Raw genomic sequence first — 14,594 nt, forward strand, 5'->3', positions numbered from 1 at the left:
GGCCTGTGGGTCGACCTATCAGAAGCCACCGTTACCTGCGGACAGGTGAGGACACTATGATATGAATATTAATAATCTTCAGGTGAGCCTTAGCCCCTCACCTGTCTGTCTGATCACCTGTCTGATCACCTGTCTGTCATACAGCCCCTCTCCTGTCTGATCTCCTGTTTGATCCCCTGTCTGATCACCTGTCTGTCTGATCTCCTGTCTGATCACCTGTCTGATCACCTGTCTGTCTGATCACCTGTCTGTCTGATCACCTGTCTGTCTGATCACCTGTCTGATCACCTGTCTGATCACCTGTCTGTCTGATCACCTGTCTGTCTGATCACCTGTCTGTCTGATCACCTGTCTGATCACCTGTCTGATCTCCTGTCTGATCTCCTGTCTGATCTCCTGTCTGATCACCTGTCTGTCTGATCACCTGTCTGATCACCTGTCTGATCACCTGTCTTTCTGATCACCTGTCTGATCTCCTGTCTGATCACCTGTCTGATCTCCTGTCTGTCTGATCACCTGTCTGATCACCTGTCTGATCACCTGTCTGATCACCTGTCTGTCTGATCACCTGTCTGATCACCTGTCTGTCTGATCACCTGTCTGATCACCTGTCTGTCTGATCTCCTGTCTGATCTCCTGTCTGATCTCCTGTCTGATCTCCTGTCTGATCACCTGTCTGATCTCCTGTCTGATCTCCTGTCTGATCTCCTGTCTGATCACCTGTCTGATCTCCTGTCTGATCACCTGTCTGTCTGATCACCTGTCTGATCACCTGTCTGTCTGATCACCTGTCTGTCTGATCACCTGTCTGATCTCCTGTCTGATCACCAGTCTGTGTGATCACCTGTCTGATCACCTGTCTGTCTGATCTCCTGTCTGATCACCTGTCTGTCTGATCTCCTGTCTGATCACCTGTCTGTCTGATCACCTGTCTGATCTCCTGTCTGATCTCCTGTCTGATCACCTGTCTGTCTGATCACCTGTCTGATCACCTGTCTGATCACCTGTCTGTCTGATCTCCTGTCTGATCACCTGTCTGTCTGATCACCTGTCTGATCTCCTGTCTGATCACCTGTCTGATCACCTGTCTGATCTCCTGTCTGATCACCTGTCTGATCTCCTGTCTGATCACCTTTCTGATCTCCTGTCTGATCACCTGTCTGTCTGATCTCCTGTCTGATCTCCTGTCTGATCACCTGTCTGTCTGATCTCCTGTCTGATCACCTTTCTGATCTCCTGTCTGATCACCTGTCTGTCTGATCACCTGTCTGATCACCTGTCTGATCTCCTGTCTGATCACCTGTCTGTCTGATCACCTGTCTGATCACCTGTCTGATCTCCTGTCTGATCACCTGTCTGTCTGATCACCTGTCTGATCACCTGTCTGATCTCCTGTCTGATCACCTGTCTGATCTCCTGTCTGATCTCCTGTCTGATCTCCTGTCTGATCACCTGTCTGTTCTCCTGTCTGATCACCTGTCTGTCTGATCTCCTGTCTGATCACCTTTCTGATCTCCTGTCTGATCACCTGTCTGTCTGATCACCTGTCTGATCTCCTGTCTGATCACCTGTCTGTTCTCCTGTCTGATCACCTGTCTGTCTGATCACCTGTCTGATCACCTGTCTGATCTCCTGTCTGATCACCTGTCTGTCTGATCTCCTGTCTGATCACCTTTCTGATCTCCTGTCTGATCACCTGTCTGTCTGATCACCTGTCTGATCACCTGTCTGTTCTCCTGTCTGATCACCTGTCTGTCTGATCTCCTGTCTGATCACCTGTCTGTTCTCCTGTCTGATCACCTGTCTGTCTGATCACCTGTCTGATCTCCTGTCTGATCTCCTGTCTGATCACCTTTCTGATCTCCTGTCTGATCACCTGTCTGTCTGATCACCTGTCTGATCACCTGTCTGATCTCCTGTCTGATCTCCTGTCTGATCACCTTTCTGTTCTCCTGTCTGATCACCTGTCTGTCTGATCACCTGTCTGATCACCTGTCTGATCTCCTGTCTGATCACCTGTCTGTCTGATCACCTGTCTGATCTCCTGTCTGATCTCCTATCTGATCACCTGTCTGATCACCTGTCTGATCTCCTGTCTGATCTCCTGTCTGATCTCCTGTCTGATCACCTGTCTGTCTGATCACCTGTCTGATCTCCTGTCTGATCTCCTGTCTGATCTCCTGTCTGATCTCCTGTCTGATCACCTGTCTGTCTGATCACCTGTCTGATCTCCTGTCTGATCTCCTGTCTGATCTCCTGTCTGATCTCCTGTCTGATCACCTGTCTGTCTGATCACCTGTCTGATCACCTGTCTGTCTGATCACCTTTCTGATCTCCTGTCTAATCACCTGTCTGTGTGATCACCTGTCTGTGTGATCACCTGTCTGTCTGATCTCCTGTCTGATCACCTGTCTGTCTGATCTCCTGTCTGATCTCCTTTCTGATCACCTGTCCGTCTGATCTCCTGTCTGATCTCCTGTCTGATCACCTGTAAATGGTAAATGGAATGGTAAATGGACTGTACTTATATAGCGCTTTATCCAGTCTTTAAGACCCCTCAAAGCGCTTTACATACTACATGTCATTCACCCATTCGAACCCATTCATACAGAGCAGTGTACCTTACTCTAGGACCTAACATTCACACACCGTTGGCCATGCCATCGGGAGCAACTCAGGGTTAAGTATCTTGCCCAAGGATACATCGACATGTTGACTGCATGGGCTGGGATCGAACCCACAACCTTCTGGTTGAAAGACGACCACACTACCTCACAGCCTGTCTGATCTCCTGTCTGATCACCTGTCTATCTGATCTCCTGTCTGATCACCTGTCTGTCTGATCTCCTGTCTGTCTGATCTCCTGTCTGATCTCCTGTCTGATCACCTGTCTGTCTGATCTCCTGTCTGATCTCCTGTCTGATCTCCTGTATGATCACCTGTCTGTCTGATCACCTGTCTGATCTCCTGTCTGATCACCTGTCTGTCTGGTCACCTGTCTGATCACCTGTCTGTCTGATCTCCTGTCTGATCACCTGTCTGTCTGATCACCTGTCTGATCACCTGTCTGATCTCCTGTCTGATCACCTGTCTGTCTGATCACCTGTCTGTCTGATTTCCTGTCTGATCTCCTGTCTGATCACCTGTCTGTTCTCCTGTCTGATCACCTGTCTGATCACCTGTCTGTCTGATCACCTGTCTGTCTGATCTCCTGTCTGATCACCTGTCTGTTCTCCTGTCTGATCACCTGTCTGATCTCCTGTCTGATCACCTGTCTGTTCTCCTGTCTGATCACCTGTCTGATCTCCTGTCTGATCACCTGTCTGATCTCCTGTCTGATCACCTGTCTGATCTCCTGTCTGATCACCTGTCTGTTCTCCTGTCTGATCACCTGTCTGATCTCCTGTCTGATCACCTGTCTGTCTGATCACCTGTCTGATCACCTGTCTGATCTCCTGTCTGATCACCTGTCTGTCTGATCACCTGTCTGTCTGATCACCTGTCTGATTTCCTGTCTGATCTCCTGTCTGATCTCCTGTCTGATCTCCTGTCTGATCACCTGTCTGATCACCTGTCTGTCTGATCACCTGTCTGTCTGATCATACAGCCCCTCACCTGCCGGAGCCCCGCCCCCTGCTCTGGTTGCCATGGTGAATGTTTACGTCCTGGTGACGTCAGTGAAGCCGCTCACTTCCTTCCTGCATGAACTCAGCGTGGTGACGACCAATCAGGAGCAGCGGGGCCGACCCACTCAGGTAACACACCTGGATTATAATTGAGTAATTGGTGTCATGTTCAGGTGTAACTCTCTGTCGCCCCCTGCTGGTTCAGCTCGCTCACTTCCTGCAGCACACCCTCGGCCCTCACTCCTCCCATGATGCTTTGCGGCAGATAAAGAGGGTGATCGGTGAGGTGCTGCTCGCCGCCGTGTCGACCAATCAGGAGCAGACCTCCAGCAGGTAAACAAAGCACAGGACTTCCTGTTTTAATCACATGGTCCCGCTCACCGTCCAATAACAGGACAGGACTCCCTGCTATATCAGTTTTTATATTATTGGTGATGGTGTGTGTTTCAGTTGTGTATTATCAGGAATCTGACGGTGTGTGTGTGTGTGTGTGTGTGTGTGTGTGTGTGTGTGTGTGTGTGTGTGTGTGTGTGTGTGTGTGTGTGTGTGTGTGTGTGTGTGTGTGTGTGTGTGTGTGTGTGTGTGTGTGTGTGTGTGTGTGTGTGTGTGTGTGTGTGTGTGTGTGTGTGTGTGTGTGTGTGTGTGTTCAGGTGTGTGTTGTGTTTCCAGCTGTTGACCTTCACTCTGCTCTTCAGCGGGTCTATCACACCTGTCGTCATCCAGGTAAAAACCTTATTATGTGTGTGTGTGTCTCCGCTGATCCCTCTCCTGTTTTTTTAAGCACATATAAACACAGACGCACACACACACACACACACACACACACACACACACACACACACACACACACACACACACACACACACACACAGTCAGTCCTTCCCCAGGTGCAGTGAGAGTAAACGTCCACCAGAGGTCACCGGAGGACAGAAAGTCCTCTGCTGCTCTCTGATTGGTCCTCATGTCCTCTGCTGCTCCCTGATGAATCCTCATGTATTATGCTGCTTCCTGATTGGTCCATATATCCTCACTCCTCTCTGATTGGTCCTGCTGTCCTCTGCTCCTCTCTGATTGGTCCTCCTGTGTGTTTCCTCCTCAGGTGGACACTGACCTGACGTTCTCAGCTCTGAGTGAGGAGGCATTTGAGGGACCAATCAGCAGAGACCGGATCCTGGAGGACACTCTGCACTTCCTGCACCTGTCCTCTGCAGAGACTCAGGTGAGAGACACACCTGGACACATTTCAGATATATATGTATTTAATACTTCTGTCTCTCACCTGTCTGTCTGTCTCTCACCTGTCTGTCTGTCTTACCTGTCTGTCTGTCTGTCTGTCTGTCTGTCTGTCTGTCTGTCTGTCTGTCTGTCTCACCTGTCTCACCTGTCTGTCTGTCTGTCTGCCTGTCTGTCTCTCACCTGTCTGTCTGTCTGCATGTCTGTCTCTCACCTGTCTGTCTGTCTCTCACCTGTCTGTCTGTCTGTCTGTCTGCCTTTCTGCCTATCTGTCTCTCACCTGTCTGTCTGTCTCCCACCTGTCTGTCTGTCTTTCTGTCTGTCTGTCTGTCTCTCACTTGTCTGTCTGTCTCTCACCTGTCTGTCTGTCTGTGTGTCTGTCTGTCTCTCACCTGTCTGTCTGTCTCTCACCTGTCTGTCTGTCTGTCTCTCACCTGTCTGTCCGTCTGTCTGTCTCTCTGTCTGTCTACCTGTCTCTAACCTGTCTGTCTCTCACCTGTCTGTCTGTCTGTCTGTCTGTCTCTCACCTGTCTGTCCGTCTGTCTGTCTCTCTGTCTGTCTACCTGTCTCTAACCTGTCTGTCTCTCACCTGTCTCTCTGTCTGTCTGTCTGTCTCTCACCTGTCTGTCCGTCTGTCTGTCTCTCTGTCTGTCTACCTGTCTCTCACCTGTCTGTCTCTCACCTTTCCGTCTCTCACCTGTCTGTCTGTAGTACGGTGGCTGCACAGGGACACGCGGCGTCTGTCTCTCTGAAGACGAGTTTCTTCTTCTGCTTCAGTTTCAGCGGCAGATGGAGACGCCCTCAGCTTTTCAACTGGTACTAAATATATTGACTTCATGAACTCGTTATAATGATTAAGAGGTTTCACAGGGAAATTAATGATCTTTCAATCATTTCTAATGCCTTCATTTTGAAACTATGAATTGTTGCAGATTATTATTCAGACTTGTTTATTGTTTCTGAACAAACAGCAGTGTGTCGTCAGCACACACACATCCTCATTGAAGTACAGAGGGCCTCAGATGGAGCCCTGAGGAACTCCAGAGGGCCTCAGATGGAGCCCTGAGGAACTCCAGAGTTAAATGAAGCAGCATTAACCTTATTTTGCTCTCATATTTCCCAGGTGTATCCCAGCTCCTCTTCATCCTCCTCCTCCTCCTCCTCCTCCTCCTCCTCCTCCTCCTCCTCCTCCTCCTCCCCTCTCCTCCTCTCAGATCTCCTGATCAGGATCAGCCGTCACTATGAGCTGAAGAGGAACCAGAGCTCCAGGTGAGGAAAGACCTGAGAGATTCACCTACAGTCTGTGGTGAAGCAGTGATGCATCATGGGATTTGTAGTCTTCAGCCTTTCACACTTTAGTCTCTTTTTCTCCTAAATGAATGTTTTCTTTGGCCAAATTTGTAAAAACCTTTTTTTTTTCTTTTTTTGTAAAAATGACCAATAACGTTTTTTCCTGCAGAATTAAAGACACAGAACAGACCAATCAGAACGCAGGAGGGTCTAATGGTACAGGTGAGTGTTAAATAAATATAATAACATGTTAATATTAATATTAAAGTCTTAAGAATGAAAAACTGCTTTTATTTTGAAATGTTGGGAAAAAATGTACGTAATACTTTTATTTTGAAGTAGATCATTTTGATATACATGTCATAAGTGTGTGTGTGTGTGTTTGTTTGTGTGTGTGTGTGTGTGTGTGTGTCTCAGGTGTGTGTGTGGACCCCCGGCTGCGGCAGCTCTACCTATCCCCCCCTCTGGCTCTGACCCCCCCCTTCAGCCCCTCAGTGAGGGAGTACCGGGCCGAGGTGACCTTTGAACTCCTGACGGTGCGAGTCCGACCCGAACCCATGAGCAGCGCCTGCCGCGCTCACCTGGACCAGCACCTGGGCCCCAGGTGAGACCAGATAACAATACTAATACAGATCTCACCTGGACCAGCACCTGGGGCCAGAGGCCTGTACTACGAAGCAGGATGTTCTCTTAGCGGCTAACTTCAGGGAGACTCTGGGTTTCCGGTCCTACAAAGCTGGTTCTCTTTTTAGCAGGCTAGATCTCCATGGTAACTGATGCTGAGCGGCTAAGCTGCCCCGGAGCAGGTTAGGTTGCAGGCTAAGAGCTCAACTCAGTGAAAGCACTGCCTGCTGACCAATCAGAGTTCAGTGTGCGGAGTTTAAAGCGATCAAGTCATATTACAGGAGAAAGGAAATACAGAAAAGCTGCCGTTGCAGGAAAGACGGCCGGCAAAAATCAGCGACTGTGTGAACGTGAACATTAATAGAATATCACCTCCCATCTTCAGAGCAATCTGACTATTAGAACATTAGCGTTAAGAAAGCTTACTTAAATATCTGCCACAACATAAGTAACCGGATCAGAGTAACATTAAGTACAGTCCGCGGCATATCACATCATCATGTATCATATATGCTCAAAGAGCCTTCAGTCTGTACTACGAAGCGAGGTGATATTCTATTAATGTTCACGTTCACACAGTCGGTGATTTCTGCCGGCCGTCTTTCCTGCAACGGCAGCTTTTCTGTATTTCCTTTCTCCTGTAATATGACTTGATCGCTTTAAACTCCGCACACTGAGCTCTGATTGGTCAGCAGGCAGTGCTTTCACTGAGTTGAGCTCTTAGCCTGCAACCTAACCTGCTCCGGGGCAGGTTAGGTTGTGAGGACCGCTTGTGACACACACACACACACACACACACACACACACACACACACACACACACACACACACACACACACACACACACACACACACACACACACACACACACACACACACACACATGTGGATGGCTTTACTGTCTAATCAGTGTAACAGATGAACAGTTCGCCACCGGGCTCTCATCTAAACACACAGTCACGTAATGACAACAAAACAAAGGTTGAGGGTCATTGGTCAAGCAACACACCAATCAGAGCAAAAGTGGCAAGGCTTGCCCGCCCTGTGTTGGGGGGGGCACAGTGACTCATTTGGGGGGGGCATGGCCCGCGAATGACCCCCCATGACGCCGACCCTGGTCAGTGCGCTTCTCCATGTTTGTGATTGGGCAAATGTTGCTAGCCCCGCCCCTTTCACGTGAACTCAGCCGGACAGAGAAACCCTTACTTGACTTACCGAGTTGATAACCAGCATCGTAGGACCGCTTAGCGAGAGCGCGTTTGTGTTGGGTTGGGTAGGTAAGGTAACTCAAACATATCCAGGGTCTGTTGAACTGGCTTCAGAGCACAGGCCTCAGGTGAGACAAGATTACAATACTAATACAGGTAAATACAAAGTTACATGTTGATTAATGAGCAATAATTAATCATATTTAAAAAATCACTTTATCACCGTATTATTATATTATTATTTTAATTAGTATTCTATATTATCTGTATTTCTGTGTGAATGCTGTTTTTAACCCTAACCCTATAAACGCCTGCATTTCCCCAAGAGGATAAATAAAGTTCCATCTTGTCTTAAATAAATAAATCTGATGCCTTCTGATTGGTCCTCAGCATGGCAGTCTTCCCCCTCGCCCTCGGCGACAGCAGCATCATCATCCTGGTGACGGGCGGCGAGGAGCCCGTCGTCATGGCGACCTACAGCGTGCAGGTGACCCGCGACAGCCGGCCCAGCCTCCCCATGTTCGGAGATCATGTGACCTGCAGCTTCCTGCAGGTAGGCGCGCTGCGCTCCCATTGGCCGCTGAGCTGCGATGTCATAATGTGGGGTTTTATAGGATTCTGGATTCTTTATTTATTTATTTGTAATGTTTCTGGATTCTTTATTTATTTATTTGTAATGTTTCTGGATTCTTTATTTATTTATTTGTAATGTTTCTGGATTCTTTATTTATTTATTTGTAATGTTCCTGGACTTTTTTAAGAAGAAAATATATGAAAAAACATAAAAATTATTTAAAGAATAGCAAACAATAAATCTAAATGAAATATAAAAGTAACCTACATAAAATAAGTAAACAAAACAAAAATTCAAAAAATTATAATAACAAAACTTTGAAAAGTCTCAGAAAATATGTAGAAAAATTATGTGATTATAAATGAAAGAGCCGCAGAAACAACAATATTTCACAGCATGAAGGATTAAAGACGGTGTGTGTGTGTGTGAGTGTGAGTGTGAGTGTGTGTGAGTGTGTGTGTGTGTGTGTGTGTGTGTGTGTGTGTGTGTGTTCCTCGCGGCGGCAGTGTTTGACTCTGCCTCAGAGCTCAGGTACGAACAAGAAAATCCCTGTTAAGTTTTCTTATGGCATGCTGTCGCTACAGACAGCAGCTAGCAGAGGAATCTCACACCTCTGAGTGTGTGTGTGTGTGTGTGTGTGTGTGTGTGTGTGTGTGTGTGTGTGTGTGTGTGTGTGTGTGTGTGTGTGTGTGTGTGTGTGTGTGTGTGTGTGTGTGTGTGTGTGTGTGTGTGTGTGTGTGTGTGTGTGTGTGTGTGTGTGTGTGTGTGTGTGTGTGTGTGTGTAGTTGTGTGAGTGTGTGTGATGTGGGGCCAGACCTGGCGGCGGCCGATTATTTTGACCTCTGACCTCTGACCAGAGGAGGACGCTACGCAGATCTGAAACACCACAGAAGAAGAAACGATTCGATTTAGAGAATGTACAATGTGTTGGAGCGCTAGCCAATAGGAGTGCGAGCGTTCCGTATTGATGTCACTATGTTCCACAAGTAAACAAAGGAGTCCAATGGAGGCGGTGCAGGCAGGGAGGGGGGGAGAAGACCTGTCTGTCTCTCACCTGTCTGTCTCTCACCTGTCTGTCTCTCACCTGTCTGTCTCTCACCTGTCTCTCAGCTGTCTGTCTCTAACTGTCTTTCTCTCACCTGTCTGCCTCTCACCTGTCTGTCTCTCTCCTGTCTCTCTCACACCTGTCTGTCTCTCTCCTGTCTCTCTCTCACACCTGTCTCTCTCTCACACCTGTCTCTCTCTCACCTGTCTGTCTCTCACCTGCCTGTCTCTCACCTGTCTGTCTCTCACCTGTCTGTCTCTCACCCGCTGTCTGTCTGTCTGTCTCTCACCTGTCTGTCTCTCACCTGTCTGTCTCTCAACTGTCTGTCTGTCTCTCACCTGTCTGTCTCTCACATGTCTGTCTCTACCTGTCTGTCTCTCTCCTGTCTCTCTCACACCTGTCTGTCTCTCTCCTGTCTCTCTCTCACACCTGTCTTTCTCTCACCTGTCTGTCTCTCACCTGTCTGTCTCTCAACTGTCTGTCTGTCTCTCACCTGTCTATCTCTCACCTGTCTGTTTCTCAACTGTCTGTCTGTCTCTCACCTGTCTGTCTGTCTGTCTGTCTCTCACCTGTCTGTCTCTCACCTGTCTCTCACATGTCTGTCTCTACCTGTCTGTCTCTCTCCTGTCTCCCTCACACCTGTCTGTCTCTCTCCTGTCTCTTTCTCACACCTGTCTCTCTCTCACCTGTCTGTCTCTCAACCGTCTGTCTGTCTCTCACATGTCTGTCTCTACCTGTCTGTCTCTCTCCTGTCTCTCTCACACCTGTCTGTCTCTCTCCTGTCTCTCTCTCACCTGTCTGTCTCTCACCTGTCTGTCTCTCACCTGTCTGTCTGTCTCTCACCTGCCTGTCTCTCACCTGCCTGTCTCTCACCTGTCTGTCTCTCAGGACTGTGGTCTGGTGGTGCACCCTGGACTCCCCTGTGGTTTGCAGCCCTTCATCAGGACGCTCAGCCCCCCCCTCATCTGCAGCTCAGGACACCATCCAGGTGAGGGGGGGGGTTTACCTGTCTCACCTGCCTTACTTGTCTCTGTTTTTCACCTGTCTCTGGTTCTCACCTGTCTCTGTCTCTCACCTGTCTCTGTCTCTCACCTGTCTCTGTCTCTCACCTGTTGTACCTGTCTCAGGTGTGTGGGTGGTGCCGTGTCTCACCTGCTCTGACAACAGGACGTGTGATTGGAGGGAGGTTACCTGGCAACCAGACGGCTGTTACCACCCGCAGGTCTCCCCCCCCCTGCTGCAGGCCTGTCTGACGGACAGGAAGGTGAGACCAGCTGATCCACACCTGTCTCACCTGTCCCCCTGTCTCACTTGTCTCTCACCTGTCTCACTTGTTTCCCCTGTCTCACCTATCCCCCTGTCTCACCTGTCTCTCACCTGTCTCACCTGTTTCCCCTGTCTCACCTGTCTCACCTGCCCTCCCACCCCCCCTCAGGTGCTGTTCATCGGGGACTCCACTAACCGCGGCATTATGTACTTCCTGTTGGAGCGGGTGAACTCCAGCCTGCAGGTGTGGGGGCGAAGCCACGACCTGCAGGTGTATGAGTACCTGAACCAGGACCGGACCCTCGTCAGCTATTCTTACTACCCCCGCTTCTGGGAGGACAAGGACCAGAGACCCACCTTCAGACAGAGCCTGCTGCAGCTCATACACAGGTGAGGGGCGGGGACACACCTGGGGAGGGGACACACCTTTAAGCCCCTGTCACACTGTCCCGAAATTGACACCCGATGGACACACGAATATGGAATTGTGAATTTCGCACGAAGATGGCCCCGAACCACACGAAGGCAACATTTACATTACATTTAAGAAATACGACTGCAACGAAAGAAACACAAACAATGATGTTAAAGTATTTTGATACTGAACTGATATTTTCAGACTTTGTTCTTTACTTTCTCCGTCTTTATATGTAGAAGATATTAAGTTTTCTCCGTCATGTTGTTTCCATAGCAACAACAACTTCCTCGCCTTCAAAATAATATATTATATCCTTTTTAGTTTCACAGAACACAAATTGGGTTATTTACATAATATGTTTACATGATTTTGTTGTGCAATAAAACAACCCGATGGACGATAAAGGAAATGTTCAAATTCGGCTCTGATCGTAGCAACATCGGGACATTCGTGAGGCCATCTTAAGCCATCTTTGACATGCCAAAGATTTTGCCATCGCTCCCAAAGTTGCTGCCGGAGCCTGAGAAACTCCACCGGCGGTCATACGATGGCTTCAGATGCCCTCACGAATGGCCCGATGTTGTTACGATCAGAGCTGAATTTGAACAATGGCAATTTCGGGACAGTGTGACAGGGGCTTTCGTATTAACAACTTTAACGAGGGGACACACCTGGGGAGTGTTAACGAGGACATGTGTTGTGTCTCCTGAAGGTCGCGCCCTCTGGTGAACTCTAAGCAGACGGTGCTGGTGGTGGGGGGGGTCCAGTGGCTGAAGGTGGATCACCTAAGGACCGTCAGAGAGGTGCTGGACAGGTGAGCAACAGCACAACATATCAATTACACATCACCTAGACATCGATTAGAGATCAATTAATACTTCAACACCTGCCCACCCCCCACCACAGAGAGTCTCTCAGTGACGTCATGGTGGTGGTCAAATCTTTAGGGATGGGGTTCCACCTACCTGTGGACGGGATCCGGTCCCTCAGTCTGGTACGTTTCTGTTTCCTGTTTGTATTACCTGTCCAATGTGTGAAGTTCCTCTGTACTTCCTGTCTCTCCACCTATTGGCCGCTGAGCTGTGATGTCATAATATGGGGTTTTTTAATCTAATATTTCCAACAACAAGAAAAATCTAATATTTACTATACATTTATTCATATAATATTATTTTCTTTATTTTATAGTTTGGATTTCTGTTTTTTGTTTGCATTTTAAGGATTTTATTTATTAATTCATTTCAGTTTTGGGACGTTTATTTGGAACTTATTTAATGAATAAAAATAAGATAAAAGTTATCTCTCCTCCAGAGAGAGATCCAGGACCTGTACAGGCAGAACCAGGACATCATCACAGCAGCAAAGCATCATGGGTACGAGGCGATCGACACCTTCAGCATCACCATGGGTCGCTTCAGAGACTTCCTGCAGGGCCGCTGCGCCTGCCACTTCCACCAGGTAACCAATCAGATCTCAGGTGAGACACCACATAATTCTGAAGCTCGTTAACAGGTACCTCGTTAACTCCTACAGGTGGAGAAGTTCTCCAGGCCTTCAGACCCCATCACAGCCTCCAGAACCACACCTGAGCTCCAATCAGACGCCCAGCATCCAGAGAAGGAGGCATGGCCTAGAGCCTCGACCTATCACGTGAGAGGACCAGTGAACCAGGTGTATTCTGAGATCCTGCTGAGCCGCCTGTGCCCCCGAAACACATGAGAGAGAGACAGGAAGTGGTTCTGATCCACACAACTACTTCCTGTTCGTTCTTATGCACACTAGCTGCCTCTGAAGGACACTATCTGCTTCTGAAGGACACTAGTTAGTCTATGATGTGTAATATCTAGTCTATGATGTGTACTAGTTAGTCGTGTACTAGTTAGTCTATGATGTGTACTAGTTAGTAGTTAGTCTATGATCTTTACTAGTTGGTCTATGATGTGTACTAGTTGGTCTATGATGTGTACTAGTTAGTCTATGATGTGTACTAGTTGGTCTATGATGTGTACTAGTTGGTCTATGATGTGTACTAATTAGTCTCTGATTTGTACTAGTTGGTCTATGATGTGTACTAGTTGGTCTATGATGTGTACTAGTTGGTCTATGATGTGTACTAGTTGGCTATAATGTGTACTAGTTGGTCTATGATGTGTAATAGTTGGTCTATGATGTGTACTAGTTAGTCTATGATGTGTACTAGTTGGTGCACATGAACTAGTTTCTAATGCCCTAACTCTGGCTGCTTCACTTCAGGTATTTTCTGATACCTACTAAAAAGGGTCTGATACTTACAAACTGCTGCTGGTATCTTTTGTCATGTGACTAGTTATCTCTGCATACTAACTAGTGTCTGATGCATACTTAATAGTAGCTTATGTGTAGTAACAACCTAGTAGCTTAAGTACTACTAGTTTCCATGCCTACTAACTAGTTCCTGATGCGTACTAGCTCTTCTTTTTGTATAATACCTTTCTAAATTATACTAACTAGTATCTTAAGTGCTGTTACTAGTTGTGGTGCCTACTAACTAGTTCCTGATGCATACTAGCTAGATTCCTATGATTACTTGTTAGTGTCTGATCCAGGAAGTTTCTCTGTGTTATTGTGTCTCTTGTGGTCAGAACAACGTCCTGGTTACTTTAAAGGGTTAATATTGAATATTTGACTGAATATATCCGTCCTCTGTCTCTATGTTCCTCCTTTATATATATATATATATATATATATATATATATATATATATTTAAATGCCTCAGTTATTATCTTTATGTGTATATGAGATGATGATGATGATGATGATGATGATGATGATGATGATGACGATGTGAAGGAAACGTCTTAATGTTTGTATGTTTTATATTTTTCTACAGATGTTTATTGTGCCTCTCTGATCGTGTTTACATGTAAACAGAATATATATATTTATATAAATGTTATTATCTTCTGCTCTATGAAATGTTTACAGGAACTATTGATCAATCACACTAATGTCCAAACATGAAGTCAGTTTTAATTTTTTGTGTCTTTTATACATTTTAATATATCTTTATATTAAAGTTATATGAATTATAAAAGTCACATTTTAAACCTGTTGTTTTTTTCCTTCATTATCCCTGTGGAGTGTGGGGTCTACTTTAAAGAGTACAGTCTGTAGTTTCTGTACTTTAAAGAGTACAGTCTGTAGTGTGTCTACTTTAAAGAGTACAGTCTGTAGTGTGTCTACTTTAAAGAGTACATTCTGTAGTGTCTGTACTTTAAAGAGTACAGTCTGTAGTGTGTCTACTTTAAAGAGTACAGTCTGTAGTTTCTG

The 14,594-nt window shown here is 47.0% G+C and overlaps 1 protein-coding gene across 3 annotated transcripts in view; it reads left to right on the plus strand.

The window, feature by feature from the left end:
* Positions 1 to 14,371, plus strand: part of cped1 (cadherin-like and PC-esterase domain containing 1) — a 22,522-nt gene extending 8,151 nt beyond the window's left edge. For all 3 annotated transcript variants that reach the window (XM_079653192.1, XM_079653193.1, XM_079653194.1), the window contains exons 6-22: positions 1 to 45; positions 3,608 to 3,755; positions 3,832 to 3,959; positions 4,277 to 4,349; positions 4,726 to 4,845; positions 5,571 to 5,675; positions 5,983 to 6,128; positions 6,319 to 6,371; positions 6,567 to 6,753; positions 8,372 to 8,534; positions 10,489 to 10,588; positions 10,728 to 10,864; positions 11,036 to 11,256; positions 11,997 to 12,098; positions 12,191 to 12,278; positions 12,596 to 12,742; positions 12,818 to 14,371. The exon at positions 1 to 45 is cut by the window's left edge and continues 25 nt beyond it. In XM_079653192.1, the coding sequence (XP_079509318.1) occupies positions 1 to 45; positions 3,608 to 3,755; positions 3,832 to 3,959; positions 4,277 to 4,349; positions 4,726 to 4,845; positions 5,571 to 5,675; positions 5,983 to 6,128; positions 6,319 to 6,371; positions 6,567 to 6,753; positions 8,372 to 8,534; positions 10,489 to 10,588; positions 10,728 to 10,864; positions 11,036 to 11,256; positions 11,997 to 12,098; positions 12,191 to 12,278; positions 12,596 to 12,742; positions 12,818 to 13,003 (2,149 nt within the window). In that variant the 3' untranslated portion in view covers positions 13,004 to 14,371. The remainder of the gene's footprint in view (positions 46 to 3,607; positions 3,756 to 3,831; positions 3,960 to 4,276; positions 4,350 to 4,725; positions 4,846 to 5,570; positions 5,676 to 5,982; positions 6,129 to 6,318; positions 6,372 to 6,566; positions 6,754 to 8,371; positions 8,535 to 10,488; positions 10,589 to 10,727; positions 10,865 to 11,035; positions 11,257 to 11,996; positions 12,099 to 12,190; positions 12,279 to 12,595; positions 12,743 to 12,817) is intronic.
* The last annotated feature ends 223 nt before the right edge of the window (positions 14,372 to 14,594 follow it).

The sequence above is a fragment of the Notothenia rossii genome, assembly GCF_949606895.1.
Source record: "Notothenia rossii genome assembly, chromosome: 10".
NCBI classification, from domain to species: Eukaryota; Metazoa; Chordata; class Actinopteri; order Perciformes; family Nototheniidae; genus Notothenia; species Notothenia rossii.